The sequence below is a fragment of the Sapajus apella genome, unplaced genomic scaffold, assembly GCF_009761245.1.
Source record: "Sapajus apella isolate SASKATOON/1434 unplaced genomic scaffold, GSC_monkey_1.0 scaffold12, whole genome shotgun sequence".
NCBI classification, from domain to species: domain Eukaryota; kingdom Metazoa; phylum Chordata; class Mammalia; order Primates; family Cebidae; genus Sapajus; species Sapajus apella.
Window position 1 is genome coordinate 23,681,300 of NW_022436952.1, and position 20,615 is coordinate 23,701,914.

The following is a 20,615-nucleotide window of genomic DNA, read 5'->3' on the forward strand; positions in this document are numbered from 1 at the left end:
TTTTTTTTTTTTTTTTTTTTTTTTTTTTTTTTTTTTTTTTAATGGTATGTATCTTATTGTTGAATTTCTTGTTTGAGTCATGAATTATTTTCCTGATTTCATCCAATTGTCTAGCATTATCTTGTATCTCACTGTTTTTTCTTAAGAGTACAATTTTGAATTCTTTTTCTGTCACTTTGTATATTTCTCTATGAGATCTATGACACAGGAATTATTGTATGCCTTTGGAGGTGTCATGTTTCCTTGCTTTTTCATGTTTGATGTATCCCTGTTTTGATTTCTATGTATCAAATAGAATGAATTTTTTGATTTGATGAACATTCACTTTAGACCTCTCATCAGAAACAGTCGTATGAATGGATCTTGGGGTGTTGGTTCAGTGGGGTGCATTGGCTTTGGTGGGCATAGTAGTGTAGTTTTTGTGTAGTTTCTTCAACTATAATCCATGCTAGTGACATTTGTGAGTGTCTCAATGGTCTCAGCTGAGACGTTTTGTGGTGGTGGTGGCATGACTTTGCCAGGGGTGTGCTTACTGGGCTATTAATCAGGTCGGCAATGCATGCGTTCACATGGTGGGTTGTACAACTTGGGGTCTCCCTTGCTGGGGTTGGGGTTGATGCCCTTACTCTGGCTGAGGGCACAGGTGCTTGGTTGCTTGGCCAGTCTTGCTTGCCACCTGCCAGAGGGGCCTGTTGGGCTATTTCTCAGGCTCGGGACATGGGCACACTGCTGCTCAGCTCTCCTAGGGGCGGGGGCATGTCTGCTGGGGGCAGCCCACAGGGCTGTTTCTCAGGCATGAGAGGTGGGCATAAGGCTGCTTGAAGGCCCTGGGGGCATGTCTGCCAGGAGTGGCCTTAGGAGTTGCTTCTCAGACCTGGGATGTGAACACAAGGCTGCTTGATGGGCCTAGGGGAGTTGCTGCTCGGGGTGACCCATGGACTGTTTTTCAGGCCTGAGATGTGGACACGTGGTTACTTCACTGCTCTGGGGGCATGTCTGCCAGGGGCAGCCTGCAGGGTTGTTTCTCAGGCCCTGATTGAGGTGTGGGGCCTTTGGGTGGGCCAGGGTCATGTCTGCAGGGGGCTACACTGACTAGTTCACAGATCCTGGAAACAGGACTGCAGTCACTCTGCAAGCCTGTCAGTTGCTCAGGGCCTTCTGCTTATGGGAGGGTATGCAGCAGTTTGGTTGGCTCAAGAGTGGGTTTGCCCTGGGTGGGACTGTTTCTGTGGCTGAAGTGCAGAGGGTGGTTTCCCTTCAGCGCAGGAGTCATAGCCATTCCTGGGGTGTAGAGTTAGCCACCTATGTAGGTTTGGTGGCATGAAGATGCAGTCCCAGTGCTGGAAAGATGCAGTGGCTGCTGGTCCCACTGCACACTCCAGGAAGGCACACTCCAGAGGGAGCTGGGGTCTGGAGATGGCACCATGCTGTAGTAACTTGGCTCATGGGGTGGGCGGGGAGTGGGGTGTGCTCCTAATCTGTGGCAGTGCAACTGTACTAGTTCCCAGAACTTGCGGGGACTGGGGGATCCTCCTGTAGTAAGGACTGTAGGTGTTTGCAGTGGCAGTGGGGGCCGGTAGGAATCTTCTGCTTACCTTTTCCTCATAGGGAGAAGGCCCTCCTGTGTCCAGGCCTACCCAATCCTGGTGGAAGAGATGGGGCCGCAGAGGCTGGGGGCCTTCATGCTGCACTCCTAGATTTTCAGTCACCACAGGGGCCTCTCCACTTCCCCACTGCAGTCCAGCGCTTTCCCACACTGGAGTCAAACTTAGCTGTTCATTCATTGCCTTAGTCTTTTCATAAGAAAGGGGGGCGTGTGAACACCAGGTGCCTCTAATCAGCCAGCTTGCTGATGTCCCACCCACCATTTACTCTATGATTTTTCATGGCTCTGATGACTGCTCTAAGTGAAAGTTCATCTCTTCATTGAAGTGGTCAGAAGGTGGTATCCGGGACAAGATGATCTTTTCAGCTTGGACAGAATGTGGACAGGCAGGGAGAGGAGAAGAGCTACTTGAGGGGAGGAGAATCCTAAAAACATGAGGACTGAGGCGGAAATGATGTGCTTCCTGTTTCTTAGACAGCGAGACCAACTGATCTGGTACAGAAGGGGCACATGGATTATTAGAAGGAGTAAAGATTAAGATTGACAAATCAGAATGTGTTTATTCTGTTATGAATGCTACATTATAGTCATAAAATTGGTTTTGAAACCCTGAATGTGTTTCTGTCTGTGAGCAACAAAATGTCCTTTTTCTTTTCTTTATTTGAGACAGTCTCACTCTGGTACCCAGCCTGGAGTGCAGTGGGGAAGTGGAATTTGAAGCAATTCTCCCAGGTTCAAGCAATTCTCCTACCTCAGCCTCCTGAGTAGCTGGGATTACAGACGCCCGCCACCAAGTCCGGATAATTTTTTGTATTGTTTTTAGAAACATGGTTTAATTATCACATTGGCCAGGCTGGTCTGGAACTCCTGACTTCAGGTGATCCTCCTGCCTTGGCCTCCCAAAGTGCTGGGATTACAGGCATGACCCACCATGCCTGGCTCCAAATATCCTTTAATGGGAAATTATATGGCCTTTATTTTTTTTCAACATTGTACTCTGTAGTCACGATGTTGTAATCTGTAGTCGCAACATTGTATCTGCTTGAGAAATAATATTTGTACCTTTGTGGTCATAGAGCCTCTGAGACAAACTTTGTTCTAATAGGCCACTGTTCGGCCTTGTGTTTTTGAAATTTAAGAACCTCGTTTATTACCAACATCTTTTAGGACAATTAAACGTCTCTTGGAGCATTAGTACAAGTATTACGTTCTACCATCATCTCCATAAAAGGCTGTAATTCTAAGGACCAAGCTTGTGCCTTATTCATCCTTGTATCTCTTTCAGCACTGAATGCAGTTCCTGGCATAAACTGAGAATGCAATAAATTGTGTTTCAATTGACCTTTCAAAGCATTCAAGGCTGGCCACGTCTGCACTTGTGGGAGTAATTTGCATTTGAGCTGCGTGTTTTGAGATGTATCATGCATTTAATATTGTTCTTTAGGTCCAGCCTGATGAGGGAAGAGGCTAAGCGAGGAGCACCCAACCCTTGGCTCTTTGAGGAGCCAGAGGAGACCAGAGGCTTGGGTTTTGATGAAATCCGACAACAGCAGCAGAAAATTATCCAAGGTACCAAATACTCTGACGAGTGTGGGCTCAGAAACCTTGACAGATTTTTTACTGGCACCTTGATTGTTCCTCATCCCCATTGAAAATCGGAGTGAAAACTGTTGGTCCTTTAAGTTTTTGATGTGTGCCTCAGGATACTGGGAGGACAGGCAGTTGCTGTCACTCACCTCGGTGGCCCATGGAAATGGTGATTTTCCATTGGGCAGGAGCAGAGAGAGCAGATCGGAATCTAAGTCCAAGTGAATTTGATGCCTATGCCTTTTGCTTTAGCTTTGCAACTGGGAATTAGTCTCCAAACATAAGACTCTATCTTTTATTTGTTGTTAAAAAATATGTCGGTTTGGCCTCCCAAACTTTCCTCTTTTGCCCGGTGGCTTTTTTTTTTTTTTTTAACTTTATTTTAAAAATTTCAGAAGTAGTGCATGATTGTTATACAAAGTTTAAACAGTGTAGGGATGTATAAGATGAAAGCCTTCCATATTGTTTCTCCAATCTCAAACTGGAAATGGATTAATATGTATTTCCTTAGACGTTTTGTATACATTCGCATACATATATTCAATATACATATACTCATTTTACATACCTGGGATCATGAGATACTTAGCTCTCTCCATCTATATGTAATTCTACACCTTTTTAAAACTTAGTATGTGTCATGGACTTTTTTTTAATGTCAGTATGTACAGATACATTATTCTTTCTAATTCTGCCTTTTAAAATCAGCTTTATTGCCAGGCCTGGTAGTGCACACCTATAATCCTGGCACTTTTGGGAGGCCAAGGCAAGGAAGATGGCTTGAGTGTAGGAGTTTGAGATGAGCCTAGGCAACATGGTAAAATCCCATCTTTAAAAAAAAATGAAAAGAAGCAAAAGAAGGAGAAGAAGAAAAATCTAAAATCAGCTTTATTGAGATATAGTTGACATTATCATAAACGGCACATGTTTGAAGTATATGATTTGATAAGCTTTGACATGTGTATATGCCTGTGAAACCATCACTACAATAAAAATAATGAACCTTTTGTTGTTACTCCCAAAAGTTTTCCTCATGCCTCTTTGTAATGTCCTCTACTCTCTGCTTCTCCGGATTCATCTTTTTCAGATTCTACATGTAAATGAGATCATGTGGTATTTGCCTGGCTTTCTTTGTCTGCAAATCCCAGCAGTGGGATTGCTGGGGTCTTTTTATTTTTATTTATTTATTTATGAAACAGAGTCTCACTGTGTCGCACAATCTCGGCTCGCCGCAACCTCTGCCACCTGGGTTCAAGCGATTTTCTAAACTCAGACTTCCAAGTAGCTGGGATCACAGGCGTCCGCCACCCTGCCCAGCTAATTTTTGTATTTTTAGTGGAGATGGGGCTTCACCATCTTGGTCAGGCTAGCCTTGAATTCCTGATCTTGTGATCCACCCACCTCAGCCTCCCAAAGTGTTGGGATTACAGGCATGAGCCACCGTGCCCAGCCCATTTTTAATTTTTTGAAAAACCTCCATACTGTTTTCCATAATGGCAACACTAAATGACATCCCCACCAACAATGTTCAGGGATTCCCTTTTCTCCACATTCTTGCCAACACTTGTTATTATTTATTATTTTTTTTATTATAGCCATTCTGACAGGTGTGATGTGATAGCTCATTTTGTTGTTGCTGTTGTTTGAGACTCTGTTGCCCAGGCTGGAGTGCAGTAGCATGATCCTGGCTCACTGCAACCTCCGTCTCCCAGGTTCAAGTGATTCTCATGCCTCAGCCTCCTGAGTAGCTGGGATTACAGGCAGGTACCACCACACCTGTCTAAGTTTTGTATTTTTAGTAGAGACAAGGTTTCTCCATATTGGCCAGGCTGGTCTCAAACTCCTGACATCATGATCTGCCCACCTCAACCTCCCAAAGTGCTGGGATTACAGGTGTGAGCCAACATGCCTGACCTCTCATTGTGGTTTTAATTGGCATTTCCTGAGCCCATGACTCTCAGCACTCAGGAGGCTGAGGAAGGAGGATTGCTTGTGGCCAGGAATTCAAGACCAATCTGGGGAACATAGTGAGACCAGCCTCCAAAAAATTTTTTTTAATTAGCTGAGCACAGTGACATGCACCTTTGATCCTAGCTACTTGGGAAGCTGAAGTAGGAGGATCCCTTGAGCCCAGGAGGTTGAGGCTGCAGTGAGCTATGATTGTACCACTGCACTCCACCCAAGGAAATAGAATGAGACCCTGTGTCTAAAAACTAAAAATGAAAAAATAATGATAATTTGCATTTCCCCAATAGTGATCTTGAGCATTTTTTTTTTTTTTTTTTTTTTGACATGGAGTCTCATTCTGCTGCTAGACTAAAGGGCAATGGTGTGATCTCAGTTCACTGTAACCTCCACCTCCCAGGTTCAAGCAATTCTCCTGCCTCATCTTCCCTACTAGCTGGAATTATAGGCATGTGCCACCACACCTGGCTAATTTTTGTATTTTTAGTAGAGACAGGGTTTCACTGTGGCTGGTCTCAAACTCCTAACCTCATGATCTGCCCACCTCGGCCTCCCAAAGTGCTGGGATTGTGAACATTTTTTAATATACTTATTGGCCATTTGTCTTTTTTTGAGAAGTATCTGTTCACGTCCTTTGACCAGCTTTTAATCAGATTATTTATTTTTTTGCTGTTTAGTTGTTTGATGTGCATGTGTAACTTTTAATGAAACCACAAAACTAGTTTTATAAGTGGTTGCACCATTTTACATTCCTACTAGAAGCATGTATGTTTTCTAGTTGTTTCATATCTTTACAAAACACGGTATGGTCAAATTTTTTTATTGTAGTCATTTAAATGAGTGTGTAGTTACACTGTGGTTTTAATGGTATGCATTTCCCTCATAACTAATGAATCTTTGCATATATTTATTTTCCACCTGCATATTTTCTTTGGTGAAATGTCTGTTCAAATTGTTTACCCATCTCCAGTTAGGCAGTTTGTTCATTATTATTAAATTGTAAGAACTTTTTAATATTTTTTATATCATCTGTCAGGCATGTTTTACAAATATTTTCTCCAAGCGGTTTATGTTTTTCATTCTGTTAACAGTATCTTTCAAAGAGCAGAAGTGCTTAATTTGATGAAGTGCAATTAATCAATTTTTTTCTTATATGGTTTGTGGTTTGGTTATATCTAAGAAATTATGACTAACCTGGCTGGGCGTGGTGGTTCATACCTGTAATCCCAACACTTTGGGAGGCCAAGGTGGGCAGATCACCTGAGGTCAGGAGTTCAAGACCAGTGTGGCCAACATGGTGGCCAACCCTATCTCTACAAAAAATACAAAAGAAAAATTAGCCAGTTGTGGTGGCTGGCACCTGTAATCCCAGCTACTTAGGGGGCTGAGGCAGGAGAATTGCTTGAACCTGGGATGCAGAGGTTACAGTGAGCCAAGATCACACCACTGCACTCCAGCCTGGGCAACAAGAGCAAGACTCCATCAAAACAAAACAAAACAAAGAAAAAAACAAAACACGAAAGAGAGAGAGAGAAATTATGGCTAACTTGAAACCATAAGATTCGCTGCTTTGTTTTTTCCTAGAAATTCTATGGTTTTAGGTTTTACATGAGGTTTATGAACTACCTTGAGTTAATCTTTTATATAGTGAAGTATGGATAGAAATTCAGGTTTTTAAAAGAGATGTCTATTTGGTCTAACACCATTTAAAAAAATATTATTCTTTCTCTACTGAATTTCTCTACATTTGGGTAAAATCAATTGACTATATATGTATAGGCCTATTTCTTTTCTTTTCTTTTTTTTTTTTTGAGGCAGAGTTTTGCTCTTGTCACCCAGGCTGGAATGCAGTGGTGCAATCTCGAGATCTTGGCTTACTGCAACCTCCGCCTCCTGGGTTCAAGTGATTCTCCTGACTCAGCCTCCCGGTAGCTGAGATTACAGGTGCCTGCTACCATGCTCAGCTAATTTTTTGTATTTTTAGTAGAGATGGGGTTTTGCCATGTTGGACAGGCTGGTCTCTAACTCCTGACCTCAGGTGATCTGCTTGCCTCAGTCTCCCAGAGTACTAGGATTACAGGCATGAGCCGCTGCACTTATGGGCCTGTTTCTGTTGTAACCTCTGTTCTTTTCTGTTGGTCTATTTGTTTATCTTTATGCCAATACCACACTGTATTGATTATTTTACCTTTATGTTGAGTCATTAAGTAAGATAATACAGGTCACTCAACTTTATTTTCACAATTTTATTGGCTATTCTAGGTCTTTTGCATTTCCATGTGCATTTTAGAATCTGCTTTTAATTTTACCAAAGAAAGCTTCCTGGACATTTGATTGGGATTACACTGAATTTTTAGGTCAATTATGGGAGAATGGGTATTTTAATGCTATTGATTCTCAAATTATCTCAGCAACGCTTTTTGGTTTTTGCCATACATGTCTTGCATATCTTTTATCATATTTATCCCTAAGTATTTCATATCTTTTATTCTAAGTAGCATTTTTAAAATGTCAATTTCTAATTGTTGCTTGTATATCAAAATACAGTAGATCTTTGTGTGTTGATCTTGGATCGTGCAACCTTGCCAAACTCACTAATTTCTGAATGACACTCAGCTCGAGACTCAAAGTGGCCCCTGTGCAGATCTGCAGATCTACAGATCTGCAGTCCTCGTCTCTCTGGTACTGTGCCCTACATACGCTAACCACTATGGCTTCTTTGGACTTTTCTTAACTTGAGGAAAGTGCCGGGCTCCAGCTGGGTTCACCCATCCCCACACCATGGCTCGGGAACTCTTGTGAGGCAGTAATCCAAGGCAGTCTTAGAGCTCACCTCTAAGAGTTACCCATCTCTCAGGGATCACTGGCCTTCATTTCCTGGTGTCCATGTCTTAAAACCATTGTTTTGTATATTTACCCAGTTTTCTTTTGTCTTTCCAGTTGTTTCTGGCCAGTAGGAAGTCTGGTGCCTGTCAGTCCATCTTGGGCAGAAGCAGAAGTCTCATTCTATTTTGAATTCCCTTTCACGATGAAATTATCTAGTCAGTGAAACACTGTGGCCCTCTTACATCTTCAGTTTTATGTCCTTCACCCATTACCATATTTGAAGGAAAGTGAGAAAATGAAAAGCAACACAGCTTTACGTGCAGCACAGCCATTCACTCTTCAGGATTCACAGCTCCTAAATGGAGTGCCTTGTAGCTAACACTTATAGCTAATGCATTTTCTGGCATTGTTGCGTTTTGACAAGAAAAGCTGTTTTCAGTCGGGAAGAGCCTCCTTGTCCTGGAGAAGGTGCTTCTTTCAGGGGTTGCTGTGGGTCGGTGTGAGAGGATGCTCCTCAAAGCGTTTGTTATAATCTTCAGAACAGAGCTTCACCCTTGGAAAGCCTGCTGGCCTGTGGGGCGCGGGTGGGCTTTGGCAGGAGCAGCAGCACACATGTTTTGCTCCACTGCTCTTACCTTTGTGTTTTGAAAAACTATATTCCTCTTTGCTAGTGAGCTGTTTTTCAAGGACAAATACAAAAACGAAGTCATCTTCACACAGAACCCTTCTTAGCCTTTTCTCTGCCTCCAGAATCGCGATGATGTGCTGAGGTGGCTATGACTTTGTTTGCTTCATTGCCAGGTCCTGCACTAAATGAAAATAAAGAGCCACAAAAGGTCGTTTCTAACTTCCTTTAGCCCATGGAATCCCTTAGCCATTCTGCATTCCAGCTGACCCTTAGAAACTTTGAAAATCATCCCAAAATGACAGTTCACGGGTAGAACATAGATTTAAGGGCAGGGAATGCCTTCCTTGCCGAACCTAGAAGCTAGGCCTCGTTGCAACGAATTAGCCAGTTTGGCTTCTGTGCCTCCTAAGCTGTAATTCAAAGCATGAAATGGGCATTAGGCAGAAGATGGGTGGGGTGATGACAATCACTTACTTGCCTCAAAGGTCCCTGAGATAGAAGAAATGACGGTACCGCCGGGCGCGGTGGCTCAAGCCTGTAATCCCAGCACTTTGGGAGGCCGAGGCGGGTGGATCACGAGGTCAAGAGATCGAGACCATCCTGGTCAACATGGTGAAACCCCGTCTCTACTAAAACTACAAAAAATTAGCTGGGCATGGTGGCGCGTGCCTGTAGTCCCAGCTACTCAGGAGGCTGAGGCAGGAGAATTGCCTGAACCCAGGAGGCGGAGGTTGCAGTGAGCCGAGATCGTGCCATTGCACTCCAGCCTGGGTAACAAGAGCGAAACTCCGTCTCAAAAAAAAAAAAAAAAAAAGAAGAAATGACGGTACCTTTTGGATTCTTATAGCCCCTTGCCCCTGAGTTGGATACCAGACCCTGGAGAAATATGAAGTGTCATCCCACCTTTACTCAGGAGGTCTCTGTTTTGGGGTTTCTTCATTAGCTCCATCTAGTCTCATGATTTTCCTGTAGATGTTCTTTCCAGACTCTACCAGGAATTGTTGCATTTGTTCTAGATTTCTGCGTTCTGAGGTCTCTCCATGTTTGCATGGGAAATGGGGGTGCGGAAGGTGGCTAGCCAGACTCCATTTCACTCTGGGAAATCTCAGTAGCTAACCTTTGAACCCTCACCATCGCAGCTTCACAGACAACTTTCTTTGAAGATTCCTTTTCTTATAGCTGTCACCTAGACTAGAAGGATTCCTTTCCTAAAATCTTAAAACAAAAATAAAAACATCTGTTCTTAGAACTTGCTCTGAGTCTTCTAACATAGTGATTAACTTTTTGATCTAGCTTGACCTCACTTTTTTCTCCTTCATTGCTACCTCCCTTTATTGAGGGAGAGGTCCTTCTCTATGTGAAATGTGAAAGGTTCATTGCTTCTCTGTGGACACTGGACAACACAACATCAACTACTTTTTGGATGATGTAAACTTAGAGGGCTCACTACTGTTGACCAGAAGCCTTTCTGTCTAGCACAGACTATATTCTTTCTTTTGTAAACTGAGAGGGCCCTCTGTGATCATTCACTGATTTAAACAGCAAGGGTTGCACAATGTAGTACTTGATTTAAATATGTTGGTGCTCCATGCCACTAGCTGGGCTCAGATCTGGGGCAAAGACATAGGAAAAGAAGAAGTCTCATGTATGTCAAATATATAGGCAAAGAAGACAGCCCCAGAAAAGAAGACAGCCCTTGGGGTCTGGATCTTGTACTCAATCCAGGGACTGTGGTTGCAGCCCTTAGGAATGTCCCTCTGCTGCATTGTTAAAATATTGATAACTGGCCAAACGTGGTGGCTCACGCCTGTAATCCCAGCACTTTGGGAGGCCGAAGTGGGTGGATCACAAGGTCAGGAGTTTGAGACCAGCCTGACCAACATGGTGAAACCCATCTCTACTAAAAATATAAAATTTAGCCGGATGTGGTGGCACATGCCTATAATCCCAGCTACTCAGGGGGCTGAGGCAGGAGAATTGCTTGAACCCGGGGAGGTGGAGGTTGCAGGGAGCCAAGATCCTGCCACTGCACTTCAGCCTGAATGACAGGGTGAGACTCATTATCAAAAAAAGAGAAAAATTAATTTTGCTATGGAAAATTTCAAACATGTAATAGAGAGTATCAGATAGTAACTTTGTTTTACTCATCCTCAAGCCTCAGTGATGGTCAACTCACAGCCAATCTGCTTACACATTTATGCCATCTAGTAACCTACTCATCCTACCCAGCCCCTAGGTTATTTTGGGAGCAAATCCCAGGCATCATATCATTTCCTCAGTGGATATTCAAGAATATATATCTAAAATATGTGTGTAAAACATAAATACTGCTTTGGAAAACTGTAGTCACAGGCCATTATCACCCTTAAGAAGTTAACAGTAATTCCTGAATCTAATCAGGTATTCAGTGTTCAGGTTTCCATGTTTGTTGTGATGTTTTCTCTTTCTTTTCTTTTCCCTCCCTCCCTCTCTCCCTCCCTCCCTCCCTCTCTCTCTCTTTCTTTTCTTTCTCTTTCTTTCTTTACTTCCTTCCTTCTTTCCTTTTTTCTTTTTCTTTCCATCTCATTCTGTTGCCCAGGCTGGAATGCAGTGGCGTAATATGGGCTCATTGCAACCTCCCCCTCCCAGGTTCAAGTGAGTCTCCTGCCTCAGCCTCCCAAGTAGCTGGGACTACAGGCATGTGCCACCATGCCCCCCCTAATTTTTAGCAGAGACGGGGTTTCACCATGTTAGCCAGGATGGTCTCAATCTCTTGACCTCGTGATCCGCCCACCTCTGCCTCCCAAAATGCTGGGATGACAGGAGTGAGCCACTGCATCAGCCAATGTTTTCTTTTAGATAGTTCAATTCAGGATCTAAATATGGCCCATAAACTGCAACTAGTTATGTCTCTTAGGTTTCTTTAATATACACGTTCTTTTTCCAACTCTTCTTTTTTCAATGAAAAAACTGCATTTGCCCTTTAGTTTCCCACCATCCAGATCTTGCATTTCTGAATGTCTAAAGATAGGAAGTATCCAAACACCTAATGGTTTAAACGGGATTTTAAAAAAAACGATTGCATTAGTTTTCTATTGCTGCTTTAATAAATTAGCACAAACTTAGTGACTTAAAATACATTTATGATCTTACAGTTCTGTAGGTGAGAAGTCCAATGCAGGTCCCACAGGGCTTAGATCAAGCTGTTAGCAGGGCTGCATTCCTTTCTGGAGGCTCATTCTGGAGAATTTGCTCCCTTACTTTTTCCAGCTTCCAGAGGCCACCCACATCCCTTCCCTTCTTCCATCTTAAAGCCAGCAAGTTAATGTCTCTGACCCTTCTTCATACTCCCTTTGAATGGCAGCTGGGAAAGGTTCTCTACTTTTTAGGACTCACATGATTATATTGGGTCCACCTGGATAATCCAGAATCCAGGGTAATCTCCCATCTCCGACTCTTTAACCTTAATCACATCTGCAAAGTCCCTTTTGCCATGTAAGGGAATCATATTCATAGGTTTCTGGGATTAGGATGTAGATATCTTAGACATGGGGGATATTATTCTATCTATAATAATGATCCATCCATTTTTCAAAATTCAAATCATTGTAAAATAGAAGAATGACTAATAGAGCATGGTATGTTACAATTGCCCTCTTGTAATATCATAATGACTTGGGTTATGGGAAAGAGTAGGAGAGATTTTACCAGTTATGACATGATGGTAGTTTCCTTAGTAAGAAACTACATGGTGGCTGGGCGTGGTGGCTCACATCTGTAATCCAAACACTTTTGGAGGCCCAGGCGGGTGGATCACCTGAGGTCAGGAGTTTGAGACCAGCCTGGCCAACATGGCAAAACCTCGTCTCTACTAAAAATACAAAACTTAGCTGGGCATGGTGGCTCACACCTGTAATCCCAGCACTTTGGGAGGCAGAGGTGGGCAGATCATGAGGTCAAGAAATCAAGACCATCCTGGCCAACATGGTAAAACCTTGTCTCTACTAAAAATACAAAAATTAGCTGGGTGTGGTGGCATGTGCCTGTAGTTCCAGCTACTCGGGAGGCTGAGGCAGAAGAATTGCTTGAACCCAGGAGGTGTTGGCTGCAATGAGCTGAGATCGTACCATTACACTCTAGCCTGGGTGACAAGAGTGAAGCTGTCTCAAAAAACAAAAAATAAATAAATAGAAGAAATGCCTCAGGACTTCAGGACTTGGGGAAGACCAGGTTATATGAATGTGATTATTATTACCTCCACAGCATCTTGATTATCTGAATCTTCCTTGTCTTTGGATTTCGAAATGAAAATTTATTGCAGTACTTAAAGATGTGGAGATAATTGCTAAGATTACAAAAATTATTAAAGTGGAGCAGAACTCTTAGTTCTCTTTCTCTTGTGCATTAGGTGATCTTCAGGTTGCTAAATCAGATAATAAGCCAAGTTTGGGAATAAAGAGTGTAATTAGTGTATTTTTCATTCATAATCTCTGTCTCTATTAGATAAAGTAATTTTAAGAGTCTACTGACTCTTTCCTAATGGAAACTGTGGAGGAATCTCCTTTCCTCTTTTTAAATGGTTTTATCTTTTAATCCACATTGACACTTGACCCTCAGTCCTATATGTATAGATTATTCATCAGATGCATTTAGAATTTTACTATAAGCCAGTCATCCTATAGGAGCACTTGGTTGAGTATGAATTTATCTTGGAGGCCATCCAAGAGGTTGTTATTGAAGACCAAGAGGACCTCATTATAAAGTGATTTTACTATAAAATGGTCCTTTCGAATGATCCCTAAAGACTGCAGGTCATTTTTATAGTTAAAAAAAAGTACAGAGTGTCAAACAATGTCACAAAGAGGTTCTTACCTCACACTGTTAGTTTAAATAAATTCCAGATGAATTAAAGAGCTAAGTTTAATGGTTTAATTCCATTAAAAGATTTGGAAAAAATATAAGTAAATGTTAATGCAACCTCAAGTAAGACCGTTGTGATCTCTGCTTTTGTAGATATGCCTTTATGTGAAACAGTCATTTCAAAAACCCTGTAGACAAATGAAGCTGTGAGGGGTATAATGTTACCTTCGTGTGCTATGTCGCGTGGTGAACAAGAGTCATTTCACTCAACTTCACAGTGTTCTCAAAGCACCTAAAAGTAGAGGAAGAAGTTTTTACAAACAGATGACTGAGACTGTCTCGTTTAAAAAGTACATATTAAATTTTAAAGAAAGGATCTTGAGTAACTTGAGTTTAACTTTTTTTCTTTAAATTTCCAAAAACTCACTTTGCTCTTGAAATTTGCAAAAAGTTTCAAAGTAATACATTTTCCTTTTTAAACCAAAAGCTGTTTTAATATACTTTGTTTTGTATCCTGCCTTTTTTTTTGAGACAGGATCTTACTCTGTGCTGTTACCCAGGATGGAGTGCAGTGGCACCATCTTGGCTCACTGTAACCTCTGCCTCCCAGGCTCAAGTGATCCATCCACCTCCGAGTAGCTGGGACTACAGGCGTGCACCACCACACCCAGATAATTTTTGTTTTTTTAGTAGAGACAGGGTTTCGCCATGTTGCCCAGTCTGGTCTCGAACTTCTGGGCTCAAGTGATCTGCCCACTTCATCATCCCAAAGTGCAGGGATTACAGGCGTGAGCCACTGCACCCAGCCTCCGGCCTTTTAACTTAAGAACATATCATGAACTTCTTTCAACATTAAATATATACAAACAATGTGATTGTCAGTGGCTATATAGTGTTTTACTATATGGATATACGATAAACTTTTAAACAAATCTCTATATTTGGGCATTTAGGTAATTTCTGATTTTTCACTATTACAAATATATCACTCTGAGTCTGATCAGGAGACAGAAATTTGAAGGGAAAGTTGAATATAAATTATTAACTATAACAGGGATTAGAGTAACGAGGGATTAGCTGACAAGATGTAAAAAGAACTCTCAACAGAAATAAGGCCGGGCGCAGTGGCTCATACCTGTAATCCTAGCACTTTGGGAGGCCAATGTGGGCGGATCATCAGGTCGGGAGATCGAGACCATCCTTGCCAATTTGGTGAAACCCCGTCTCTACTAAAATACAAAAAATGTGCCAGGCGTGGTGGCGCATACCTGTAGTCCCAGGTACTTGAGAGGCTGAGGCAGGGGAATCACTTGAACTTGGGAAGCAGAGGTTGCAGTGAGCCAAGATCGTGCCACTAAGGTGCAGTCTCTGAGTCTCAGGCTGAGGTAGAGTGTCTAGGGAGGAGTCCCCTGTCTCCAGGGCTGAGAGAAGGCTCAGCTGAGATTCCCTGAATTTCCAAGAAGCCCCTGTGGTGCCCTGTGATCAAAACTTCCTGGAGATCTGCCCTCTGAAATGCTGGGGGAAACTGTTCATGGGGGAAGAACCTCCCGGGCAGCACGCTTGTTATAAACCTGCCCAAGGAGCGGGTGTGTTGGGAGAAGCTGCTGGTTCTGGGTGCTGCTGGCCACTGTGCCCTGAAGGGGCCAGGCGCTGAAGGAACTACATGTGCTAAAGGATCCTGCCGAGAGAGCAGGCTGGAGCCAGTAAGCAAAAACCCTGGCAAAGGAAAAAATATTCAAGAGTCAAGGGGCCTTTCTTTCTTTTCTTTTCTTTTTTTTGAGACGGAGTCTTGCTGTCTCGCCCAGGCTGGAGTGCAGTGGCGCGATCTCGGCTCACTGCAACCTCCACCTCCTGGGTTCATGCGATTCTTCTGCCCCAGCCTCCTGAGTAGCTGGGAATACAGGTACGTGCTGCCATGCCTGACTAATTTTTTGTATTTTTAGTAAAGATGTGGTTTCACCGTGTTAGCCAGGCTGGTCTTGATCTCTTGACCTCGTGATCTACACGCCTCAGCCTCCCAAAGTGCTGAGATTACAGGCATGAGCCACTGTACCTAGCTGGTTTATTTTTTTTTTTAATTTTTTAAAAATTATTTTTATTTTTTATTTAGAGACAGAGTCTCTCTATATTACTCAGGCTGGGGTGCAGTGGCATGATCATGGCTCACTGCAGCCTCGACCTCCTGGATGATCAACTGATCCTCTCACCTCAGCCTCCCAAGTAGCTGGCACTACAGGTACATGCCATCATGCCTGGCTAATTTTTTTTAAGAAAATTTTCTAGAGGTGAGGCCTTGCTTTTTTACCTAGGATGGTTTTGAATGCCTGGCTTCAAGTGAACCTCCACCTTGCTTCCCAAAGTGGCTGGGATTACAGGCATGAGCCACTGTGCCCAGCTGATTCATTTTCATAGAGCAGCCAAAAAGAGTGAATTTAGAGCTGAGAGGCACTAAATTGATACCTGGCACAAAAAACTAATGTTTCAGGGAATATCCTTATATATCCATCATTGCATGCTGTCTGAGTGTTTTCTTACATGCATTCCTAGACTTAGGATTGGCAGGTAAAAAGTTGGGCACAGTCTGCACTTGAGAAATATTGCCATCAGTAAAACTTACTCTTCTATTGCATAGTACTTGGGAGCTTCTAGATCTTCACAATTTAACTAACCTTAGATATTGTCATTCTTTTTAATCCTTATAAATCTGATAAGCCAAAAAAAGTAGTTTTTTACTTGTATTTTTAAAAAATTAGTAGTGATGTCAAAACTTTTATTTATTTTTTCTTTTTTATTGTAAAGTTCTTGCGTGTATCCTCTGCTGATTTAAAAAAATGGGATATCCAGTCTTTTTCATATTGATTTGTACATGCTCTTTGTATATTAAGTATCAGAAAGTTTAAATGTTTATGTTTCCAAATCTTCTTTTGTTTTTCATATTTCAAATCTTAATTCTTTTGGAAATCATTTTAGTTTAAGGTGTGAGGTAGGTGTTTAATTTTTGAATTTTGTTCCAATTATGTTAACTATTTTATCTCTTTTTTCCTGACTGATTTAAAGTGTTGCTTTTGTCTTTTATTAAGTTGTGCTACATGCCTGGGTATGCTTGTGGACTTTGTTTTCTTCTAGTTTCTAGTTAATTGTGTTTCTTTTTTCTTTCAGAACAGGACGCAGGCCTTGATGCCCTTTCCTCTATCATAAGTCGCCAAAAGCAAATGGGGCAGGAAATTGGAAATGAATTGGATGAACAAAACGGTAAGAATAACTCTGGGATTGACTAGATTTGCCATTGCCATAAACACTAAAGGCTTGAGCATTTGTCGAATGAGTTCAATGTTACACAACACATAAAGTGGTTCAATGTCAATGATGGATACAGTTTAATGCATTGGAGGAGGGTTGTGGGAGATTTAGATTGTAGTTATTGAATACCATGCAAAGAAATTTGGTTAAAAATTTTTCAGTTCTCAGTAGCTACTTTGAACAATACTGTGTTGTATGATCCATTAATCCCAAGAGCTCTTCTTTTCTGTGGCAGTGATATGAAATTGCTCAGCACTTTGTACACTGAGGCTGTGTAAGTCTTGTGTTATCTCCACACCTGGTAGAGTTTGCTGTTCTTCGATCCTATGTACCAGGCTTCAGGGCAAAAAAGTGTTTGAAGATCTTTGTTCAGGGTTTAACGTGACAAGTCTGGTTGGAAAAAGATGAATTTGCCAACTACAAGCAGGATGGATGGGAGAGAGTTTAAGACGTGGAGGCATCTGCAAGGTTTTTGTGCTGAGGAGGGCCTGGATGGGTTATAGGAGCGGGAATGGGGAAGACATATGGGTGCACAGGATTGCCAGTGATTTTTACCGCTAAGGGCAAAGTCAGGGAAATTGAGAGGAGACACTGGTTTGGGAGTGAGATGGTAAGTTCAGTTTGCATGTGTCTAGTTAGAGATGCCACTGAGAGATCTGAGTGGAAGTGTCCAGTTGACAGTAGGAGACATGGTACCAGAGCTCGGGGAGAGGGCAGAGCCAAAGAGAAAAGATGGGAGCAGCTGCAGAGTAGAGGTGATGCCTGACAGTGTGGAGTCATTCAGTGGCAGTGAAGCTGGCATTTATGGAAAGGCCCCTCTATGTGCTAAGCCCTTTCATCTATGTCATTTCATTTAATCTCCATACAACGTCACTAAGGTACCCCCCTCCTCATGTGTGAGAGGCAAAACTCAGAGTAGTGGCTGCGGGGCCCCCTGAGGCCACATCATTTATGAGTGACAGAGCTAAATTCCAGCTCGGATCTTCTGATTCTAATGTAACTGCTTTTGCTGCTAAAGAAGCTTCCTCTCTAAAAAAGACAAAGTAGGAAGAGAAAAAGAAAATGTAAAAGATTCTAAGGTCTTAGCTTTTAGTAACAGTACCATGATGGAATGGCTTTCAAGAAAAGTTATTGGCCGGGCATGGTGACTCACACCAGCACTTTGGGAGGCTGAGGTGGGCGGATCACAAGATCAGGAGTTTGAGACCAGCCTGGTCAACATGACGAAACCCCATCTCTACCAAAAATACAAAAAATTAGCCGGGCTTGGTGGTGCATGCCTGTAACCCCAGCTACTCGAGAGGCTGAGGCAGGAGAATTGCTAGAACCCAGGTGGTGGATGTTGCCGGGAGCAGAAATGGCACCCTTGCACTCCAGCCTGGGTGATAGAGCAACACTCCATCTCGAAAGAAAAGTAATCATTATGTATGAGCAAGCATCAAAGCCCTGGCGATGGATGAACACCCGCCCTGAAGAGAGGGCTGCACTTGTCAGAATCCTGCAGCTGGCACTTCTGTTCTCCATCCCTGGGAAGAATGAGTTAATTTGTTCCCACAGTGCTGTTCCATTTATCTGTCATAGATCAATTCCATCTGTTTATCATCTATCATAAATAAATAGATTACTAAACCCAAGGGAGAGGCCTTCTCTCTTTACAATTCTAATAGTTTCAGCACAGAGAGGACAAGTTCATTCTTTTCCTGATGGTACCAACATGCACAGGCCAATTTATATATTTACATATGATTCAGTTATTGGTCAGTTCCTTCCTTAAGCGATAGTATTGGTAAGAAAGTAAGCTTTATAGAAAATCCGACTATCTGGTATATAATTGTTCTTCATCCAAGGAAATTTACCCTATTCAATAGGTCATACTAGAAAGGACTCTAGCCACAAAACTCATTATCATGTACTGTGTTATGTGTGGAGGTAAGCCGCAGTGTCTGTGGGTGGATGACTAAGAAGTGATGGTGCAGGCTGGGCACAGTGACTCACACCTGTAATCCCAGCACTTTGGGAGGCCAAGGCGGGGGGATCACGAGGTCAGGAGATCGAGACCAGCCTGGCCAGCACGGTGAAATCTCGTCTCTGCTAAAAAAAATACAAAAAATTAGCTGGGCTTGGTGGCACGAGCCTGTAATCCCAGCTACTCGGGAGGCTGAAGCAGGAGAATCGCTTGAACCCAGGAGGCGGAGGTTGCAGTGAGCCGAGATTGCACCACTGCACTCCAGCCTGGGCAACAGATTGAGACTTCATTGCAAAAATAAAAAAATAAATTAAATAAATAAAAGAAGAACCAGTGATGGTGCATAATTTGGTTGGAAGACTTACTAACTTCCCAGATAAAACCACCGTTTCTGAAATCACCGTTTCTTTGTTCAGCATAAGGCAATCATGCCTGCATGTCTTTATCTTGTCTTTTCTCTGGTTTGGTGGTTATCATACTTTGCTGCATATTAGAATCACATGGTACTTTTGTAACTCCCAGAGCCCATGCCATACCTGTGTTAGTTTTCTTTTTTGTTGTTTCATTTTTTTAAATTTGATTTTTAAAATTAGCTCCTTCAGGTTGAAGTGTGTTTGTTTTCTATTGCTGTTGTAACAAATTGCCACCAACTTAGTGGCTTAAAACAACACAAGGCCGGGTGCAGTGGCTCACGCCTGTAATCCCAGCACTTTGGGAGGCCGAGGTGGGTGGATCATTTGAGGTCAGGGGTTCAAGACCAGCCTGGCCAATATGGTGAAACCCCACCTCTAGCTGGGCATGGTGGCAGGTGCCTGTAGTTCCAACTACTCGGGAGGCTGAGGCAGAAGAATCACCTGAACCCGGGAGGTGGATGTTGCAGTGAGCTAAGATTGTGCCACTGTACTCCAGCCTGAGCGACAGAGCTAGACTCTGTCTCAGAACACACACACACACACACACACACACACACGCACACGCACACTCACACACACACTTTCTCTCTCTCTCTCAGTGTCTTACAGTTCTGTGGGCCAGAAGTTTGATGTGAGTCACACTGGGTTAAGACTAAGGCATGGGCAGGGTGGGAGGGTGGGTGTTCCTTCTGGAAGCTCTAGAGGAGAATTCATATCTTTGGTATTCCTGCTTTGAGAGGCCTAGCCACATTCCTTGGCCCATGACCCCTTCCTCCGTCTTCAAAGACAGCAGCAATAGGTTGAGTCCTTCTCATATGGCATCACCTCTACCTCTTATGGCTCCTCCCTCTTCTACTTTGAGAGACCCTTGTGATGACATTGGGTCCACCCAGATAATCCAGAATCACCTCCCCATTTTAAGGTCAGCTGATAAGCAACCCGAATTCCACCTACAAGCTTAATGGCTCCTTTGCCATTTAACCTAGCATATTCAGAGACTCCAGGGACTGCGATCTGGTCATTGTTCTGTCTACCACAGTAATTTTTTTTTTTTGCGGAGTTTTGATCTTGTTGCCCAGGCTGGAGTGCAGTGGCGCCATCTTGGCTCACTACAACCTCCACCTCCTGAGTTGAAGCAGTTCTGCCTCAGCCTCCCGAGTAGCTGGGATTACAGGTATGCGCCACCACGCCTGGCTAATTTTGTATTTTTAGTAGAGATGGAGTTTTACCCTGTTGGCCAGGCTGGTTTCAAACTTCTGACCTCAGGTGATCCACCTGCCTCCACATCTCAAAGTGCTGGGATTACAGGCATGAGCCACCGTGCCCGGCCTACTGCAGTAGTTTATACCAAGTAAATCACAACCTCCAGGGGTGGGGTCCAAGCATCAGTAGTGTTTGAAGCTCCCTAGATGATTTCAGGGTGCTGCCAAATTTGAGAAGCAGTGCCCTTGTTGACTATGCGGAGAACATATTTAGGGTTGTACT

General features: G+C 43.0%; 1 protein-coding gene across 2 annotated transcripts in view; it reads left to right on the forward strand.

Moving 5' to 3' along the window:
- STX8 (syntaxin 8) overlaps positions 1-20,615 on the forward strand; it is a 314,660-nt gene that overhangs the window by 59,653 nt on the left and 234,392 nt on the right. For both annotated transcript variants that reach the window (XM_032280297.1, XM_032280296.1), the window contains exons 5-6: positions 3,051-3,175; positions 16,611-16,703. In XM_032280297.1, coding sequence (XP_032136188.1) covers positions 3,051-3,175; positions 16,611-16,703 — 218 coding nt within the window. The remainder of the gene's footprint in view (positions 1-3,050; positions 3,176-16,610; positions 16,704-20,615) is intronic.